Raw genomic sequence first — 21675 nt, forward strand, 5'->3', positions numbered from 1 at the left:
GATCCTTCCCCCATGTGGTCTCACTCAAGATGGCAGCTCCTGGAGCAGCTGAGCATCCCGGACTAGAAAGCGATAGATTTCTTCTGCCACAAATTCCCCAGCTGTGAGCCTTCCAACTTTCTACATATTCCTTTATATGTGGATCAGAGTTCTGGGACTAGCCCCTGAGCCTGCTTGGTCGGGTATTCTGTGTTGTTGTTAGCGGAGCTCCTTTACTGCACTTCTACCCGATCCTCCATCTTGTTTGTTCTCCCATTCTCTATTCTTGAAGTAGAATTCTAACAGTTTTTTGTTCTCTAAAACTTTTTATTGTGAATCGAGTGAAGATTTACAGAGCAGATTGCATTCTTCAAATCATGCACTTCATTCCGTCTCAGTGATTGCAATCCCCTCCATGTAACGTGATTCTTAATTCCATTCCAGCCTTCTTCCCAACCCTTCTGAATTTTGTCATGAGGTAAATTTTGCCCAGGCATTCAGTTTTATATATTTTGGAAAAGCTCCTTCAGAACTTGTGGGACTAAATACTGTTTTACTTTCATTGCTGGAAAGATTGGTGAAATATTTTCAGTTGCATTCATTTTATAAACAGATGTTATACTTCGAGTCTGACTTTTCAGATTAGACTCAAAACTGAAATTGTGATTGACTTGTTTTTATTTTTCAGTTCTGTTTTAGAAGTACTAGCTTTTAGTATTAATTTTTTTTTTTTTTTTTAGGTCAGTAGAGTTGGAGATTGGGTAGCCACCAGGGGGCTCCAATGAGGAGTTGTAAATCTCTCATTGGTTGGTAAATCCTCCAAATACCAAAGACTTTATTTACTGAGCTTGAATTTAGGATGAAAAGATAAAAGATCTTGTCAACTTGGGTTATGTCCCTTTACTTTTCTTTCCTATGTTGTCTCTTAAGAGATCATTGATTGTTGATGATTAGTGCCATTGTATTGGTTCCAACTTATAGTGAGGCTGTATGAGGTTTCCAAGGAGCTGACCTTGCAGTTCAAACCAACCTTGTAGTCCAGTGCTTATCCTGCAATGCCACATCAGGACTCTTAAGAGACTTAGATGTATATAAAAATCTGTTATTGAGAGAAAGTAAAAAAATATTGCTACTAGAGTTCTAGTTCATACCTGTCCAAGTTTATTTCAAATAAACTGTATTTAAACATGTCTATGTGCTAAGTGGATGACTGCAGACAAATTCTCAGTAATATACTTGTCTTAGTCTCATTGGGGTGCCTTCTAAAAAAAAAGATCCAAGCAAAACAGTAGCCTTCAAGGGAATCTACGAGGCCACATTTAAGGCAGAGCAGTCAGCTCAGAAGATTATGGTGACTGTAGTTCGGAATTATAAAGGGGTAATCTTGATAGATTTTTTTGAAAGGACACAGGACTTCATAAACTTATTATGAAGAAGTTTTTAAGGAGATTGAAAACTGCATTGGTGAGGACAAGGCCAGGGAAGTTGTACCTATGAGTTGTTTTTTTTTATTCATCACGATAAAGCACCTTCTCATTTTTTGAGGGTAGAAAGGGCTGTTCATTGGGAAACCTTACCCCATCCACCCTACATCCCTGATGTTCTCCTCCAGGCTTCTTTTTCCCCAAACCTAAAGAACATTTGAAAAGGAACACAATTTGAGTCCCTTGAGAATGCAAAAACCTTCGTTGTGATACGGTATTTATCAAAGAATGCAGTGTTTTTTTGGGAAGGGTTACAGAGATCTGTAAACACCACTTTCAGAAGTATATAGATGTGTATGGAGGCTGTATTGAAAAGCGATAGATTCATATTTTGAGATTTTCATTTAATAAAGGTATCTATGATTTTGTAGCAATACTTGCAGTTGTTGTTATGCGCCATCGAGTCGATTCCAACTCATAGCAACCCTGCAGGATAGGATTTCCAAGGAGTGGCTGGTGAGTTTGAACCACCAAACTTTCAGTTCAAACCAATCTTACGGTCGAGTGCTTATCCTACAGTGCTACACCAGGACTTGTGAAAATCCTACTTTCTCATTTCATTTGTTTGTTTTATTCCGATTGTTGTTTTTAAGTGCCATTGAATCGGTTCCAACTTACAGCGACTTGGTATAGGGTTTTCAAGGAGCAGCTGGTGGGTTTGAACCACTGATCTTATGGTTCGCTGTCCATTGCTTATCCTCCAGCACCACACCAGGAGTCCATGCCCTGATTAGGAGTCTTAATACAAACATGTGCTAACAGTAATGATGTAAGATCTGCAATACTTAATATATACTCTGTCAAGGATACCTGATGAAATGCTAGACTATCTAGCAATGGACACTGCTTTTTAAAATTAGGTGCATTTCACCTGACATCATTGGCTTGCAGATACATTTATGGATTCACAGTGCCTTTAAAGCTGGAAAGGTCTTTTAAGTGTTAGTCTAATTTTAATTTATTTTTTTCTCCCTTTAATGCAAGCTAAGTTTTTGGTATCTACAAGAGTAATATCAGTTCCATTTTGAAATGGAAATAGTCAGTTGGACCTTTTGAGTCTTAAAGGAACTTTAAAAATATGATGTTTGTGCTTAAAGCGGAGAATTTCTCCACTTTATTAACCACTGTATTCACATGACCACATTAACCATTACTATTTCAAACTCTTCAGTGAGAAATTTCTGCTTTATAAACTCCTCTAAGTTATTGTAGAAATCCTAGTTCTAAGGAAGTATGTGTTTGTTTTTTTAAGGAAGTATGTGTTTTTGAAAGTTCCGGGTCTCTCATGGGAAGATAGAAAAGGAGTCTTGAAGATGAGTCTGTTTACTAAAAGAATACAATCTAAGCATAAAAATATTTTATGTGTAACAAGCCAAGTTGTTTTTCCGTTATAATAGAACTGTTGTACATTAAGATAGGCATATCTGCTAAGACATTGTATAGAACTACGTGAGTAACATGCAAGAAGAGAATTTGACCTGTTTACAAAGCTAGAGTTGTAGGAAGCATTTGAAGACATAATGTTGCATGTACTGTCTCTCTACTGCAGGTCGAGTTGTGTTTAGAATGCATCGAATGGGCCAAGTCAGAGAAAAGAACTTTCCTACGCCAAGCTTTGGAGGTATGCACCTAAATTAGTACTGAGTTTGAGTTTCCAGGCATTAGACTCTGGATGTAAGTAAAATGTATCCTGATCAAAAGTATTTTCAGCAACTTTGTATTATGAAGGTGCCCAAAGATTGTTGATAATAGTCCCACTATTATCAATATGAGAATTGCCCACGTTGAAGTTTTGAGGCATACCTGCTTGATTCAGAGGAAAAAGCAGCAACATGGTAAAGTTAGCAAGTCAGTCACTCACTCACCATAATGAAAGATAATACTGTGCCCTAGAGAATTTCTTTCCCTGAATTTGATGTTGTCATCTGAACTTTATATTCAACAATAACAGTTCTGTGACTGTTAATCCTTGATTTCTTTCTTTGACTCTTTTTCCCCCTTCCCGTCAATCAATGCCTTTTCTCTTTCCAGGCAAGACTGGTGTCTTTGTACTTTGATACCAAGAGGTACCAGGAAGCATTGCATTTGGGTAAGTGAGCTGGTAGAAATTCAGATACCTTAGCTGATGAATGGATGAATTTTGAACCTGGTTGCTATAAGTCCCCTATTAATGACTTATATTCTGCTTTCTTTTAAGAAAGGTTTAAAGTGGCTTTCATTTACTGAATTTATCATGAAAAAAGGCCATTAAAAAATTCTAAGAAACTGACTATTAATTTGGCAAATTCACAGTTCAGAAGGGGTCAGTTCTTAAGTTAACTTGAATTTTGGACAGTTAAAGCTGCCCTGTTGTAATAATGATTTTTTTCCTTTAATGTCTTATCTTTTATCTCTGTTACTTTATTTAAATTGAAAATGTTTTACTACCATATTTGCTGTATCTGTTCATAATTGTACTTAAAAATCCAGCAATTAATTGAATATAGATACACATGAAAGCTAGAGTAGGCCAACTGAAGAAGGGACCAGACTATGTGTCCTTTAAACCAGGGCTTTGAACCAGTTTAAACAAACCTGAATTTTTAAGATTTGGGTGATCGGAACGATAACTGGAACAGGAAAAATTGCTGGTCAAACTCTGGAATGGGAGACTGGGAAGAGGTATAGTGAACCCTTTAGGAGGCAGATAGATTCAGAAGATTAGATTGTTGGCAGTGTTTTAGAGAGTGAAACATTCAGAATGACATGGTTGGCTGCCATCTTTGAGTTGGGTATCACTGCTTCCGACTGCTCAAAATTCGATTTGGTTGCTATGCAGTGTGTACATTGCCCTTGTTTTCTAAGAGGGTGATTCAGGTTCCAGCAAGACATCAGCCCCCTAATTTTTTCTGTTCCGGTTATCATTCCAGTTCACCCAAATATAAAAATCCAGGTCTGTACTGGTTTTGCTTCCTTACCGTGGCAGAAATGGGAAGAACCTGCTCGAAGCCCTGCTTTTTAAACCCCTTGAAATAGTACTCTGACACTTGGTGTGGAGCTGTAGGATAAGTATTGGATTGTTAACCACAAGGTTGACAGTTCAAACCCACCAGCCACGTCTCGGAAACCCTACATATAGGGTCAGTATAAGTTGGAACTGACTTGACAGTTCTCTCTCTCTCTCTCTCTGTCTCTCTGTTTCTCTCTCTCTCTCTCTCTCTCACACACACACACACACACAATTAATTAATGGGCAGATATGAACTTTCCCCCCAGATTAAAAAAGCACATGAATTTCATGATCTATTATGTTGGGAATATTATCAATACTTGGTTTTTATGACTCTAGGATAAGCACTGGACTGCAAGGTTCATTTAAACTTCAAGGTCGGTGGTTCAAACTCACTTAGCACTCCATGAAACCCTATACAGGGTCACTGTGAGTTGGAACTTGACGATATTTACCAACAATAATTATGTTGGGACTATAACAGCAACAACCAATGCTTATGTTGGGAACATTGCCCATATTAGATTTTTTATCTTGCAAAAATGACAGTTTCATATGGTTCAACAAAACAAACAGAAAAAGCAACCAGTTATGTGGTTGCTGTTAAGTGCCTATGACCTTGTATAGGGTTTCCAAGGAGCTGCTGATAGGTTTGAACTGCCAACCTTGTGGTTTAAACGTACCTTGTAGTCCATCGCTTATCCTATAGCACTGTACCAGAATAGAGATATAAATCACATACCATAAAATCCAGTCTTTTAAAGTACACAATTGAGCAGTTTTTGGTGTATTCTGAGTTGTGCAACAACCATCATTACTCTCTAATTTCAGAATATTTTCATCATTTCAGGAATTCCATACCTATCAACTCTCAATCTCCCTAAGTTTCCCATCTGCCTTTTCTCCTCCACTGTAGGCAACCACTAATCTGTTTTCTGTCTCTATAAATTTGTCTAGTCTAGAAATTTCATATAAATGAAATTATGCACTGTATTGTCTTTTTAAAACTGGCTTCTTATCCTTAGCATAATGTTTTTAAGGTTCATCTATGTTGTAGCATTTATTACATTTTATTATGTTGTGGTTGTTAAGTGCTGTTGAGTCGGTTCTGACCCATAGCAACCCTGTAAAGGGTATCCGAGGAGTGATTGGTAAGCTTAAACCTCCGACCTTGCGGTTCAAACCGACTTTGCAGTCTGGCACATTAACCCACAGCGCCATACCAGGACTCCTTTTTATTATATAATAATATTCTTTAAGCTTGGCAGTTCAAGCTCACCATTCGCTCCTCAGAAACCCTATATAGGGTCACTGTGAATTGGAACTGACTCGATGGCACTTATCAACAACAACAATATGTTGTAACTGTTTGCGAACTGCCAAATTGTTTTCCAGAGCAGCTGCACTATTGTACAATCCCACCAGTAATGTATGAGGGTTTCAGTTGCTCCACACCCTTGTCAAACACTTAGTATTTTAGGCTTTTTATTTTAGCCATTATAGTAAGTGTGAAGTACTATCTCATTGATTTTATTTGCATTTTCCACAAGACTGGTGTGGTGCTGTAGGATAAGCACTAGACTGCTAACTCCAGGGTTGGTGGTTCAAACCCTCCAGTGACTCCTTGGAAACCCTATACAGGGTTGTTATGGGTTGGACCTTACGCGGTGTCACTTAGCAACAACAAATGACTAATGATTTTGAGCATTATTCATGTATTGGCCATATGTGTGTCGACTTTGGGAAATAATTATTCAAATTCTTTTTAAATTGGGTTGTGTTTTTTTGTAATAATATATGTCCATTATTACATATATGATTTACAATTATTTTTTCCCTATTCTGTAGGATTTTTCACTTCCTTAATAGTGTCCTTTGAAATGCATTTTAATTTAGATGAAGTTCAAATTACCTGTGTTTTTCTTTTGTTCCTTATGAATTTGATATCATATCTAAGAAACCAATTTGAACTTGGTTCCTAATCCAGTCACAAACGTTTACGCTTACTGTCTTCCAAAAGTTTGACAGTTTTAATTCTTATTTTAGGCCTTTGATTCATTTGAGTGAATTGTTGTATAAGGTGTGTGTTTGCTTAGATTTAATGCTTTCATCTCTCTGAGCTGGAGAACAAGTGCAAGTGGAGATTCACACTGTATTTAAAATTGCAGTTAAGTTTGTAGTGCTGTCCTTAGGATGCAGAAAGCTTCAGTGAAATCTCTGTATTTCTGTTTTAGAAGATGCCATATTAGTGGGAAATGTAATTTCATTACAGGGCATACTAAGTAACGTATTTTTTTAGTTCAGGCTGGTTTCTTTATCATGGTGTGTTTTTATGAGAGTGAAAATACAACATTAAGGTATTAAGATGCGACTTAACATAGGGCTGTGTATCTTTTCCTTCTCCAGGTTCTCAGTTGCTGCGGGAGTTGAAAAAGATGGATGACAAAGCCCTTCTGGTAGAAGTACAGCTATTAGAAAGCAAAACATACCATGCTCTGAGCAACCTGCCCAAAGCCCGAGCTGCCTTAACCTCTGCTCGAACGACAGCAAATGCCATCTACTGTCCCCCAAAATTGCAGGCCACCTTGGACATGCAGTCAGGTAATGCCTGTAACTACTTATAATAGGTTACATTTTCATAGATATCATTTTATCACAGAGGTGAAAGAACAGGACTTGGGGCTGGAGAATAAAATTGGCTCAAGCTTCTCAAAACTTCCTCAAAGATAACAAAGGCCACCTTTCATTTACTTATCCCAGTTGTTGCCTGTCTAGTCACTGTCTAAAATTAACCTGATTGTTAAGAGCCGAAACCCTAGAGAAATCTCACTTGAGTTTAAACTACTCCCTTAACTTTCCTTTAGTCAGTTCTCAAGACTAACCACTTTTCTCTGTGATTGGATTAACCCATGTCACATGGAATCCTTTGTAACATTTGTTGGGCTTTTCCAAAGGGCCTTAAATCAGGGCTCCAATTTCAGCAAAGTATAGCAGGTAGCTTTTTGGGGTATGTGAACATTGGGGTTATGAGACCATGGACTGCATATTACTTATTTATTTTAAGTTTTTATTGTGAATTGAGTGAAAGTTTATAGGGCAGATCATCAATTTTACGATCAACAAATCATATACTTTGTTTCATTGCAATGATTGTAATCCCCTCCATTCATCTACCATAAGTTAACAGTGTTTCTCTCTTTTCATTTTAGCTTTTTTTTTTTTTTTTAAACATTCAAGCATATATAATTATTTAAACCACCAATGGGCACATTCTGCAAGCCTGCCTCCTGGCTGCCAGCTATCAGTCTCTTTCTTCCCATGAATCTAGAGTCCTCAGCTGCTCCCTCTCTCCATGTCCCCATCTCTGCCTCCATCTCTGGTATTGCTACTTCTCTGGATAGGGTCTTGCATTCCACTTGTGCTCTTTTCCCTCCATGGTCCTAGGCTACTCTGTTTCTGGACTGTAAGATTAACTACTCCTCTGTTTGTGTTACAAAACTTCTACCTTTACAGTTGTGACTATCACAATTATTCATGATAACAATTACTGTTGAATCATAAGAATCTTATCCCCATCTCTTTTCACCAGACCTGTCTAGACAAGATGAAAACTATTCAGTGGGGACTCTGCGTCCCCCCACCCCAAACTAAACTCCCTTTTGAAAACTTGTAAGCCAATCACTTCGTGCCTTTATCACCCCCTCGTTTTAGGTAGCCAATGTCTAAGTTGCCTGTCCCTATCTATCCTGTATAGAGAGGATAGCATTGACACTTGAAGTGAAGACTCCTGCCCTCTCTGTTGGTGTTTTGAGATACTACATCCATGAGTATAGGTCAAATTCATCAAATTGTAGCAATTTACCCTCATTTCCTTTATTTTTAAAAAAATGTTTTTTTTATCTTCCTCTAGTCAAATTCTGATTATCAAGCCATCGAGGTTAGGTCAAATGGATACTATCTGCATGTTTGGGTGTTCTTATGCGTCTCCCCTCACATCATATCAGCTGGCTGCTTCACTTTTAACTCTAGCCCTCCGTGGCTATGTCCTTGTCTGTGGGCTCAGGTGTCCCCAGATCTCACCACACTTTGGACCAACCAACCCTTCCTCTTCTCTCTCTCATCTGCAGATCAGTGGGAGTCTATGGAATGTTGTTGAACTCAGCCCATTTCTTCATTGCTGCCTTCCCCCCTCTTCCACTCACCGGTAGACCAATGTGGTTGCCAGCAAGCTTACATGCCTGCTCATGTGTTCCCTTTGAATTTCAGTCTTAGAGGGGGAGTTTAACCTGAAGGGATTTGATTGCTTGCCTTGATAGCTTTATTTATTTATTTTTAACAACCAGAAATTTATTCTCTCACAGTTCGTTGTTGTTGTTAAGTGCTGTCAAGTCAATCCTGACCCATAGCAACCCTGTATAGGGTTTCTGAGGAGCAGCTGATGAACTTGAACTGCTGACTTTGCAGTTCAAATAGCTTTGCATTCTGGCGCATTAACCCACAGCGCCACACCAGGACTCCTCTCACAGTTTGTTGTTGTTATGTGCTGAGGAGTCGCTTCTGACTCATAGCAGGTGACCCTGTATAGGGTTTCCCCTACTCTTAATTAATCTAGTTCCTTCCTTCATGGTTAAGAGATGAATTTGTGCCCTACTTTTCAGAAAAAAATAGAGCCATTCTTATTTGTAAATCTACCAAGTTGAAACCGTAGCCTTCGGTGTCTCTGACTTTGTGAAAGAAAGAAGAGAATTAAAAAAAAAAAAATCCATAAATCCCTTAAATCTCTGACTTTGAGAAGGAATTCTTTGACATCATTGTCTTGTTGGTTCTCTTCCTTTGACAAATTTTTCTCAGTCATTTTGCTGTTTTCTCCTCCCTTTGACTGCTCCTTACTTGTGGCTATTCCTCATTCTTCCCTTACTATTTTTCTCTTCCTATTGTCCTTAACTCCATTTCTAATCCCATACCCTCCTGTACTGTAGCTGTCTCAGAACAAGGTTTTCTCATTTAGAGCTCTAATAGCTCCTTTTTCTCCTTAAATTCCAGATTTCTGGCTGATTAATGGACACCCATAAGAATCTCAATCTCAGCAGATCAAAAACCAAATTTATCCAAACACTCCCCCCATTCAAATGTTCCTTTCTATATTTATTGACTTATTTAATGCTATTATTATTGTTTGTTAGTTTTGTCTTTGGACTAATTTAGGCTTCTTCCTATCTCTGCGCTTTAATATCATTCAGTTACCAGATTTGTCCCCAAATCTGACCTTTCTTTTCTGTCTCTACAGCCACTGCTATAATTAAGACCTAGACCACCCAGGTAGTCCTTTACTATTCTCCTCAATAAAGTCCATCCTCCTTATTGAGTTCAAAGTTACCTTTCTGAAACACAAATTGGATCATGCAGTTCTCATCTTTAAAAATCTCCAGTGGATTCCTTTTATTCTCAGGCTAACTCTTTTAAAAAAACTTTTAAGGCTTTCCCCTTCACCAAGTCTATCCTCTAGTCAGTGAATTCTCTCTTCCCTCCTATCCCTGATAACCATCACAGAATGTTTCTTTTAGCATGAATATTTTTTCTAGTAAGGATCTCATACAATATTTGCCCTTTTGTGATTGACTAATTTCATTTAGTATAATGTCCCCCAGGTTCATCCATGTTATGAGGTATTCTTTAGATTTGTTATTATTTTTCAGTGTTACATAGTATTCCATTTCTGTGTGTGTAGGTACCAAGGTTTGTTTAACCATCCTTCTATTGAGGGGCATGTTGCTATTGTGGATAGTGCGGCAATGGACATGGGTGTGCATACATTTATTCATGTCACGGCTCCTATTTCTTGAGGATATATTCCAAGTAGAGGAATTGCTTGATCATAGCTGAATTTCTGTCTCTGACATTTTGAGGAAACACCGTTATTCACAGTGATTGGACTATTTTACCATCCACCAGCAGTGTAGGAGAGGGCCCACTCTCTTCACACCCAGGCTTACTTTTATTGTAATGTGGCATTCAAAAGGAAAACATCTGTTCCTTTTCATGTTCATCTCTAGTTTTCAAATGACTTCATGTTTTCTGGGCACTTCATGATATTCCCTGCTCTTCTGTGTCTCTCTAGTTTTTTCTTCACTGCATGGAATTCTCCCTTTCACCTAGCCATCTTGGCAAATTCCTATGAATCCTTTCAGATCCAGCTCATATCTCTTCTGTAATCCCTTCTTTGTACCTTCTTTGTTTTATGACTTTTTGGCCATGTTACAGTATTAACTGCCTTGTGTTGTGCTTTGGAGACCATCATTCCCACGACACTGAGCTCCTTAGCACTTTTATTTATACGAGGGTGAGTTACAAATTATCCATACTCTGGCTGCAGCTGCTGCTGTTGTTAAATGCTGTCAAGTTGATTCTGACTCATAGCAACCCACTGTAGACTTTCAAAGGAGCAACTGATGAGTTTGAACCCCTCACCTTGCGGTCCTGCAGGATGCCTGTAGAATTTATTTTAATCAACTTTTAGAAAAAACAGATACTTACTTTTTCACTATAATCTTCTTTCCATACACTTTGCCCATGTGTCAACAAGCTTTCAAGGACTGCTTTCAGGGGACCAAACAGGTGAAAGTTGGGTGGAGCAAGAGCAGTCTATAGGGAGGATGCTTTAACACCGCAAAACAAAGTTTTTGCGTAGCGTCAACAGTGTGGGCAGAGTTGTGTGGACATGCACTGTCAAGCAAGAGCACAACACTCTTGTACAGCGGTCCTCTGGGTTAAATCTGAAATTTAGGCTTCAGCTCTTCAGTGAACATCTCACTGAGTACTGTTGATAGTTGAGGCTTTTTCTTGATAGTATTCCAATACTGGCCCTTGAGAATCCGAGAAAATTGTAAGCAGCAGTTTTCCAGCTGATAGTTGACTTGAACTTTTTTTGGTTGGTGATTGAGGATGCTTCCATTTCATACTTTGCCATTTACTCTTATGAAACTGACCAAGACAAAGTTAAAAAATCATGTCCTTCAGCTTTCCTATAGCTTGTTGTTGTTGTTGTTAAGTGCGGTCAAATCAGTTCTGATTCATAGCAACCCTGTATATATATATATATATATATATATGACTTCTGAGGAGCAGCTGGTGGGTTTGAACTGCTGACCTTGCAGTAAAAGCGGACCTTGTGGTCCAGTGCATTATTTGGAGTGCCACAACCAGGACTCCACCTATAGCATGATGGTGGCATAGGTGTGCTGTAGAGTCGGTTCCGACTCATAGTGACCCTATATAGGGTTTCCGAGGCTGTAGATCTTTACGGGAGCAGAAAGCCTCATCTTTCTCCCATATAACAGCTGGTAGTTAGGAACTGCTGACCTTGAAGTTAGCAGCCCGATTTGTAAGTACTATGCTACCAGAGCTCCTTATCTATAGCATACTGTGTTCTTATTGTTGTTAAGGGCTATTGGGTCGATTCCATTAGGATTTGTAACTACCATGCTACCAGAGCTCCTTATCTATAGCATACTGTGTTCTTATGGTTGTTAAGGGCTATTGGGTCGATTCCATTAGGATTTTCTGAGAAGCAGCTTGATGAGTTTGAACTCCTGACCTTGTGCTTAGTAGTCCAGTGCTTACTCTACAGCGCCACATGAGGGTGTTAAAAATGTTTAATGAAGTAAAGAGAGCTCTGATAACTCCTCTTCACTGTGTGAGAGAAGCCTATTTGTGCCTCAGCCGGTGCTTTAGCTGTTGCAGCTGCATGCTGTCAAGTTGGTTCTGACTCATAGTGACCCTGTACAGGGTTTCTGAGGCTGTAAATCTTTATGGAAGCAGAAAGCCTCATCTTTCGCCCAAGGAGTGGCTGGTGGATTTGAACTGTTGACTCTGTGATTAGTAGCCCAACTGGTAATCCACTGTGCTACCATGCTATAGGTGAATTACAGTTGTATTGAAACAGTGATCATTGGGTCACAGGGAAGCACCCTTCTGCTAAGTATTTTCTACATATACCTTGATGTGAAAATTGATGGGAAGTACTATGGTAAACAGATAGATGGGACTAACGTCTGTAACCTCATAAGGGAGCTAGGGTAAAGTTAAAGATGATAATATGAGGAAGCTTCAAAATTTGTGTGGGGAAATTCCATTACCTTTTAATTCAGTTTATGTCATGAACTTTTTGAAGCTCCCTCATATAGAAGTGCGGATTCTTAGCATTTATGTAACTCCCAAGCTGGAAACTGAGAACCACAGATCAGTGGTTCAAACCAAATAGCTACTCCTTGGAAACCCTTACAGGGTCACTATAAGTTGGAACCAACTTGATGGCACTTAACAATAACAAATGATAGCATAGGTTGGAAGTAATAGCAGGCTTATTTAAAGTTAAGCTTGTTGGAAGCAGCCCATCTTCTTAGCTGTAGAGGATTGAGTAGGTGAACCTAAAGAGATGTCACCCTAAAGAGATACTGTTTAACCATGTAAAAGTAACATCATGGATTTGGTTTTATGTGAAATCACACACTAATTTACAGCCTTGGAAACACTCTACAGAGTTGATACGTGTCGGAACAGATTCAGAGGCACACCACCACCGTCACACACTGATTACATCTAGGCAACAGCACATTCATAGAAGACAAATGTCTAGAATGAAGCTATGAAAGGTTGTCCGTCCGTCCCCCCCATGAAAGCTGCATAAGTATAAAACGGCAACTTAGCCAAGCTATATTTATGACTGATCTTATTTAAACAGGTCATTCAGACAGGCTAGGGATGCTTAGATAGATTTCCTGACCTATGAAGGTGAGGTCATGGAGGGTAAACATGGCCATTTCCAGTGTCTCCAGAAGTTAGAACTAGAGTGGTGTGAGCAGCACAGGGGAATGATGTGTGTATAGTTTTTAGGAGCCTCTTGGAATTGGGTCTGTAACTTCTTTGGGAGTTTATATTGTCAATTTAGCAATATGATACTGAGCTGGAATTACCAAAGATTTGGGTTCTGGCCTCAATTTTGCTACTAGCTGGCTGTGACTCTGGTCAGTTCCTTTGTCTTCTTCTGACCTTATCTTTAAACTGATGGAGTAGGACTAGATGTCAAAGGCCCTTCTTCCCAGCTCTGCTATGGTCCTATTTTTTTTTTTTTTTTCATAGTTAATTTTTATCTAAAATTAATTCCATTTTTTCACATGCAATTTATATATCTACTGTATACCTCCATCTTAAATAATTTGCTTTGAAGTTAGAATCTCCCATCACTTATTTAATTTATAATATCTAAACTCTATAATATACCAGAAGGTCAAACCCTTAGATAGAGGTTGGGTTAAAGAAAAATATTATACCATTACTAATAAAGCCAACACAAAATTCCTAATCAAGAATCATCTTTTACTACTACTTCTTTAACATATAAACAGATATGTGTTAAAAATGTTTACATTTAATAAAAACACTTAATTTTAGCTATCTCTGACACTCATTCTAACTCTGTATCTTTACCATTATGTTTAATTAAAAATTTTTATAGTTAGAATTAGGAATCTTATAAAGACAAAGTTAACATGTTAAAAACTTTTCACTAGTTTATTACTAATAAGGAAACCATTTAACCTTTTACAAAGCATTCATAGGGCAATCCAACCAAGATAATATTTATAGATCAAGGATATTAAAATGAATGAAAAAACAGAGGCAAACATTCCTTCTTCTCCAGTGGGAAAGAGAAGTCAATTAAACCATCAGGGAGTCAACACCACATGCCACAGAAATTATCCAATAACGTTAACACCCTAAACGTGAATAAGGAATTTGAAGGTGTGTTAAGTATCTTGAGTTAGGAGATCATCTTGGATTATTTAAATGAGCACAAATATATTTAAAATGGTCCTTTGAAGAGACATGAATGTAAAATCAGAGAGCAATTTCAGATCAAGATAGGCACAGATATCCTAATGCTTACTTACTAATTTGTAGTAAACAATTTCACATTTTTTTCACCATATCAAACATTTTGCTTTTAAATATAGGTGGCATCTGATGGCTATGGTCCTATTTTATATGGTGATTTTTTCTTTTTAATGTACAGGTATTATCCATGCAGCAGAGGAGAAGGACTGGAAAACTGCATATTCATATTTCTATGAGGCATTTGAGGGTTATGACTCCATCGATAGCCCCAAGGCCATCACATCTCTGAAGTACATGTTGCTGTGCAAAATCATGCTCAACACGTAAGTGCAGGTTAACTCAGGATATAAAAGCTCAGATCTTTCAATGGAGTCTTTCTGCCCTGACAGAGATGGTTTGGTTAGAGGGTATGGCCAGTGCAGAAGCAGCTTCTTGACTGACTGGAGTCTAGTGGGAGAGCTTGTTACTCTTCAGAATTGAGGAGATAGATTTGTAGAAATCTCCTCTTCAACCCCTCATCCTGCAAATGTTATGTCATAGTTGTTGAGCATGAGACAGGGGGACAGGAAGGAACTTCCAGACCAGTGCCAGTCAGCTGAGCCACTTAAAATGGGGGTGAAGAGAAGGATTAAGGAGAGATTTGGAAAAGTGGGCCATAGAAAGTACATTAGTCTTATACTTTCATAAGGAGTCCTACATAGTTATTCATATTCATATTGGAATAAATAAGATGTTGACTGGGACTTTCTGGATCTTTGGATTATAAGGGATTTTGTTTTAATAGAAACTGGTATATTGGGATCTGATTTATCCTAGCATTCTGCTTGTTGGGTCTGTTACTTTTGATTGGTTCAGCATAGCTTTCTCTTGAACTGGAGCTTTTCTCCTGTTCTGACCACTGTGAGGAAAAGTTCGTTTCTTCTGTGTGATGGGTCAATGGGTCTGAAGGTCAGCAATGGTTGTATCTATGAGCAGAGTCTTCTTAGGGTGTTCTGGGAAAAAGAAATTCTCCTTAGACTTGTACTTAGAAGCATAACACTGTGGAGCCATTGACAAAGTTTTTTTTTTTTTTTTTTTTCCAGCCCAGAAGATGTCCAAGCCTTGGTGAGCGGAAAGCTTGCACTTCGGTATGCTGGGAGGCAGGTAGGAAATGCCTTTGGCTGCGGTTGTGATTTCTATTCATTCTGAGTCCAGCATGTTGTCCTTGTTATGATGTGTTAGTCAGATCTTTGTTTCCTCTCCCTTCTTCTTTTTCAAATGAGATTGATTACAAGAGAACTCCATTAGGTGTAAGAAGCTGGGTAGATCTCTGACCTGACAGAGTAGAGCTGCCTCATCGGGTTTGCTTGACTGTGATCTCTACAGAGATTGCCAGGTCTTTCCCTTGTAGAGCCTGAGGGTGAGTTCAAACTGCCAAGCATTTGGCTAGTGCCAAACACTTAACTGTTGCACTACCAGGGCCCCTTTCTCTTTATGTTTTTTTAACCTTCTTCTCCTTAAAGCCCAGCCAGTTTGTTTTCTGTACTATTAAATCCTTGGTGTGGAAAGTCAGTGTTTGACACTCTTCGGGAGTTGTAGGTGTCAGGTGGTTTGAAAGACTTCCCACAGAACTGAACTGTAACATTCCCAGTGAGGTATGTTGCATTTAAGCTTTGATCAGAAAACCTGCCATGAGCCTGATTGCCAATTTAATGTGTGTTCAACATGATGTCCTGGGCTCTCCACGGTTCAGGAGCCCGCTAAGGTATGGTACTTTAGGGGAGTCGATTGCTTGGTTTAGAAACTAGGTGTGCTGACTCACCTGAGTCTTTCCCTAGCAGTAACTTTGCACTGAATTTTAAGAATGGTATAGAAAGAGGCCCTTGATGATCAGTAGCCGTTGTTGTGGTACCTTAATGGCTGCATCGGTAGGAGTGTGACTTCCAAGATTGAACAGTTGTGACTTGTAAGGATGATGTCTCATGTATCTGGACTCCTTTGTACTTTGTTCATTTATCACTATTGTGTGCTGTGTCAGTTTCAACTCACAAGGACCCTGTATAGGGTTTCCGCATCTGTACATATTTACAGGAGCAGAAAGCCTCATCTTTTTCCTGAGGAACGAATGGTGGACTTGAATTTCCAACCTTGCTTTTAGCAGCCCAGTGTAACCCATTACGCTGCCAGGGCTCCTTTGATTATCACTACTAGTAAAGTAAAAAATAATCTTTCTGGATTTCAAATGAAATTGTCTCTAAACAGTAGACAGATTGACTCACTCTCTTTGTGGATTTCCTTTTTTTCTACAAGTAGTTTTTCCAGAAACTGTTTCACATCAGTCCTGTGTTTTGAGCACAAGATACTTGTGATTATGGTGAAATAATACTCTCACTACAACTAGAATTGAGCAGACAGGCTCAGAGAGGTCACATGTTCACAAGGTCAGATAACTAACGAGTAAATGGTAGAGCCAGACTTTGAACACAGGTGACCTGTCTCTTAAGTTCCAGGCATTTCTTGTTACGACATGTGTTCCATGTCTAGGCCAAATGCTGGAGACACAAACTACACTAGTCTTTTACCATTTAGTGTGCTCTAGGCCAATGTGTCAGACTGCAAAGTCGTTTAAATCGCAAGGTCGGTGGTTCAAGACCACCAGCTGCCCTTTGGAAGCCCTATACAGGGTCACTGTGGGTTGGAATCAACTTGATGGCACTTAATAACAACAACAGTAAGACATAACATCCTTATTTAAGTATGGTGGTGGGTGCGAGAGTTGCTCCTTTGGTCCTTCATACCTTGATAACAGCTTTCTAGCAGGAGTCAGGCTGAACTCCCAGAAAGATCAGTGTTGTAGAGTTCTTTCTGAGTTGGGTTGCTGCTGCTGCTGCGTGCCGTCCAGTCTGTTCTGACTCACAGTGATCCTGTGTAGGGTTTCTGAGGCTAAATTTACAGGCACAGAAAGCCTTATTTTTTCCTCACGAAGTAGATGGTTGATTTGAAGTGCTGACCTTTCGGATTTCAGTCCACTGTGTAACCCACTACGCTGCCAGGGCTCCTTAGTACTTTTTAGTATCAGGATACCAGATTAGAAGTTGCCAGCAGCCATCAATTGTACTGGTATCACTCCATGCAACTTCTTACAATTCTCCTAACGATTTTTAATCAACAAGTTGAATGCCCTAACTTTACTCTGGGATTTTCGCATTCAGTCTCATTTGTAGAATTTGAAACCAACCTTAATAACCAAACCTAGCATACTGAATCTTCGTAAAGCACATATAATCTGGTCTAAAAGAGAAGACATTTGGGTGGATGTGGACATAAAGGAGTCTTGGTGGAGGATGTTATGTCAGGATCTTTTTTTTTTTTTTAACCTTCTATTTTCTAATATTTTTAAGCTGCTTTAGATTTCACAGGGAAATTGGTTGGCACACAGTGGTATACGTTTAGCTTTTCTTCCAAGGCCTCTGCAGAAGACTGATGGTGGGGCAGGCTCTTCCTCATAGCCAGAGTGATTGTGGATAGAGCACATTGTTTGTGCTTGTTTGGTAGAATGTGAATATGCAGAACAGATCACTTTGATATTTTTTCTTTTTCGTTTCAGACAGAAGCATTAAAATGTGTGGCACAGGCCAGCAAGAACAGATCACTGGCAGATTTTGAAAAGGTGAGCATGGTATTGGCTTGGTAGGGAATGAATGGGCAGAGAAGTGGAGCTGAAAGATCTCTGTGGCATTGGTGAGGTACTTGGGCACTTAAACTTTTTATTTTGAAATAGTTTTTATTCCGTATACATAATTATAATACAGATCAAAGCCAGGAATTAGTTAATAAGCACATTTGTACAGTGACACTTGCATACCTTATTTACATATAGTACTTTTCTGCTTAAAGTTATTTCTGTCATCCTTTTTTCATCTTAATTTTTTTACAACAAACCTCTTGTCTATTTCTTATGGTTCAGGGAACTGGGATTCAGAGAGGATGCCCAAATTCCCACATCTAGTAACCGCTAGGGTTTGACTCTAGGCCTTGTGTTTGTTCTGTAATATAGTGACAGTCTGCTATCGTTCTTGTAAAACTCCAAGAGCTAGCTAACTGTGGAACTCAGCATTTCCCATTGTTCAGCTTCAAAATGTTCATGTCCCTCCACCCCCCCACCCCCAAACCTATTTGTTCTGTAGAATACAAGTTTAGAAATGTGTATTGTTAATTTGGTTTACAGGTGAAATGCCCTTGGGCATAGGCTGTTTGAATTGTCCACATGAGGCTGTTTTAGTAGGAGAGATGGTACCTAAGGTAGCTCCATGGACTTGGTGTTCTTTTCTCTTCTGCCTTTTTGTCATGGGTTTTTTTCATCTCCTAAAAGTCCCAGTACTTTATGGGTTTTTTTCATCTCCTAAAAGTCCCAGTACTTTATAATCAACCATGTGATTATAAGGGCCAGCAGCCTATTTAGGGGCCCAGGAGTACTATGACTTTAAAGTGATTCTTTTTGCCGATCTCTCCGACTGGCTGTTTTTGTCAGGCCCTGACAGATTACCGGGCTGAACTCCGAGATGACCCAATCATCAACACACACTTGGCCAAGTTGTATGACAACCTACTGGAACAGAATCTGATCCGAGTCATCGAGCCTTTTTCCCGAGTACAGGTAAGAACCCTCCTGGAAACCCATAGCTTTTCTTTAGGGAGCGGTGGGACTCTGGTTATCCTCTTCACTATAGCCACACCTGGCCAGAATAGGAACTCAACTTCCAATGGTATGCCTAATAGTGGGCAAGATGCTACTGAGTGCGTGGGCTTCTCTTGACAGGAAGTAAAGAATGCTGTGGGATAGAGGCTAGTGAGATTGCCCCCTCCCTGCTTGTGTTCTTAGTGTGGTGGTCTTCTTGCCTTTACAGTCACTGCTTACACAGTAATTGCCTCTGCAGTGGGTGTGGGCAAGAGTATGTTTCTTACCTGTAGTGAATGAAGGGCGCTGGGCAGAGCCTAAGTCCTAAGCTAAGAGAATGTGGCCCTGTAGAAATATCCAACTGGATGAGAAATCAGCAGTCTCCCCTTCCTCTGTCACACTGGAGACCAGAGTTGAACTTTCAGTGCTGGTGTCTGTCTTTCTTTTAGATTGAACACATATCTAGCCTCATCAAACTTTCCAAGGTAAGGAATCCTGAAGCTGTGTCCTGGGGATGGAATGGGGAAAGGGTTATGCTGAGGGACTGGTATTTGTACCTGTTGGGTCTTGTTGGAAAGCTCCCAAGCTTCTCAGTAGGAAATGGGGACCCTGGGCTCAGAATTGGAGTTTTATTGTGGCTTCATTGTTTTAAACCCATTTGCTCTAAGACCCTTTACGCAGGGTCTTTGTGTCACTCTGATCTTTGCATAGTGGATTATAGTCCTTTTAATCATATGCTTTGATTTTAGGCCGACGTAGAAAGGAAATTATCACAGATGATCCTTGACAAGAAATTTCATGGTGAGTAACAGTCATAAAGGTCAGGTGAGGGAGTGGTGATGAGGTGTTTGTGTCATTTGTTCTTGGTGGTTCTCTGGGGGGGCTTGCCCCTTAGCCCTGAGTGTATGGTGTATGTTGTTAAGTGCCTTCTAGTCGATTCCAACTCACAATGTCTAAGGAAACCGTGTATAAGGTTTGATGCTTTAAACCTTTGTGGGAGCAGAAAGCCTCATCTTTCTCCCGTTGAGCAACTGGTAGGCTCCAACTGCTGACCTTATGTTTTATAATCCCATGCTTATCCTACAGAATGCTTGTGCTCCCATATTGTGTATAGTATAATTTATAATGAGCGCATATAGTAAGCATGTACCAACGGAACAGGGAGAGAGTTCTATTTTCCGGAAAAAGTGAGGAAACTAGGGCTGCTTCTCAAACATTTTTGTGTCTGATGCCTTCCTTTACCAGGGTTGTCCTTGTGTTTCCTGCAGGGATCTTGGACCAGGGGGAGGGTGTCCTGATTATTTTCGATGAACCCCCAGTAGATAAAACTTATGAAGCTGCTCTGGAAACAATTCAGAACATGAGTAAAGTAGTGGATTCCCTCTACAACAAAGCCAAGAAACTGACCTAGGTGAGTGCTGGCTCCAGGACCCAGGGCCCGGGCAGCACTGTCTTCTGCTGTGGAGCCTGAACGGCGGCCTCCCGATTGACGCTGCTCTGTCTTCTCTTGCAGAATTGGATCTGTAGCGGTCCTTTGGAGAGTGTGTGTGGCGGGAGAGTGAAACCTTTGGGGGAAAATGCTAGGAGATTTTTTTTCTTTTTGTTCTACTTTTTGCTGGGAAAGTTTTTAAATCCTCATTTGGTGCATCTGTATTCCAGTCAATAGGTGTACCAGTTTTCATGTAATCTTTACTGGCCCAATTTGGGAGTGGGGAAATTGCTTAAAAAAAAAAAAAAAAAAAAAAAGAAAGAAAAAGAAAAAAAAAGGTTATTCAAAATAAAAGGAAAAGGCTTACACTACCTACAGCTGTGCTCTCTGCCTCCTGGGAGAGGGCCGCAAAGCCAGGCACACCGCCAACCACTGGGGCTCTACCCCACCCGCTGGGCGTTACCTCTCCTCTTCAGAATTGGGTGTTTGCAGACCATCAAAAGCAACGACTTTTTATTCTGTTTGTACTGAACCAAAACAAACAAATGTGTATAGACTGCTATTTTCTTTTTTATTTGAAATGAGGCGTTTCGGTGTTCTTTCCCCTGCTATTCGACCTATCTGCCCACCCCTCCCCGACGTTGGCTCCAGGAGACTGGCCGAAGGTTCCGGCGCCGCAACAGCAGCAGCAGCAGCAGCAACAGCAGCATGTGTCCACTCTGACCTGTGAAGGAATGGGGACGAGGCCAGGAACTGGTGTCCACTGCGGCCACACAGGGAACAGTGTGGGCCCTCAGCCCCCAGGGGGCCTGCTGTGCATGTGGCTTTTTTTTTTTTAACACAGTAAACTAGATTAGACGTCAGTGTTTTAATTGCCCTTCTTCTCTGCTCTTTTCTCTCTCCTTTCTCTTTTGACCAGGAGACCACCACGTCTCTTCTTGCTCCCTTCTGTCCCCTCCAGAGGAGTCAAGCTGTTGGAACCCCAACAGCTTTTCTCCCCATCCCACTCCTCCTCTTGCTATCAGATGGATTGATTCCTTTTTTAAAACAATGAACATCGGAAATGAGACTGTGGGGTGTGGTTTGTTTTGTTTTCCTTTCCTTGTTGGGTTTTTGAGCAACCTCATGTCCCCCTCCCAGGGAGCTTCTTTATTTACCTCTTAAAAAAAAAAATCACACAGATGGAAGGGAGGGCACTGTATTCCAGCTTTTTTTAATGATTGAGGTGGTATAGCAAGGCTTT

At 39.9% G+C, this 21675-nt stretch overlaps 1 protein-coding gene across 1 annotated transcript in view; it reads left to right on the forward strand.

Moving 5' to 3' along the window:
• PSMD11 (proteasome (prosome, macropain) 26S subunit, non-ATPase, 11) overlaps positions 1–20803 on the forward strand; it is a 44184-nt gene extending 23381 nt beyond the window's left edge. Inside the window, exons 4-14 of the mRNA XM_006832310.1 lie at positions 3013–3084; positions 3495–3552; positions 6859–7053; positions 14525–14669; positions 15429–15489; positions 17933–17995; positions 18857–18982; positions 19453–19488; positions 19753–19804; positions 20272–20414; positions 20517–20803. Coding sequence (XP_006832373.1) covers positions 3013–3084; positions 3495–3552; positions 6859–7053; positions 14525–14669; positions 15429–15489; positions 17933–17995; positions 18857–18982; positions 19453–19488; positions 19753–19804; positions 20272–20414 — 951 coding nt within the window. The 3' untranslated portion in view covers positions 20517–20803. The remainder of the gene's footprint in view (positions 1–3012; positions 3085–3494; positions 3553–6858; positions 7054–14524; positions 14670–15428; positions 15490–17932; positions 17996–18856; positions 18983–19452; positions 19489–19752; positions 19805–20271; positions 20415–20516) is intronic.
• The last annotated feature ends 872 nt before the right edge of the window (positions 20804–21675 follow it).

The sequence above is a fragment of the Chrysochloris asiatica genome, unplaced genomic scaffold (genome assembly GCF_000296735.1).
Source record: "Chrysochloris asiatica unplaced genomic scaffold, ChrAsi1.0 scaffold00007, whole genome shotgun sequence".
Classification (NCBI taxonomy): Eukaryota; Metazoa; Chordata; class Mammalia; order Afrosoricida; family Chrysochloridae; genus Chrysochloris; species Chrysochloris asiatica.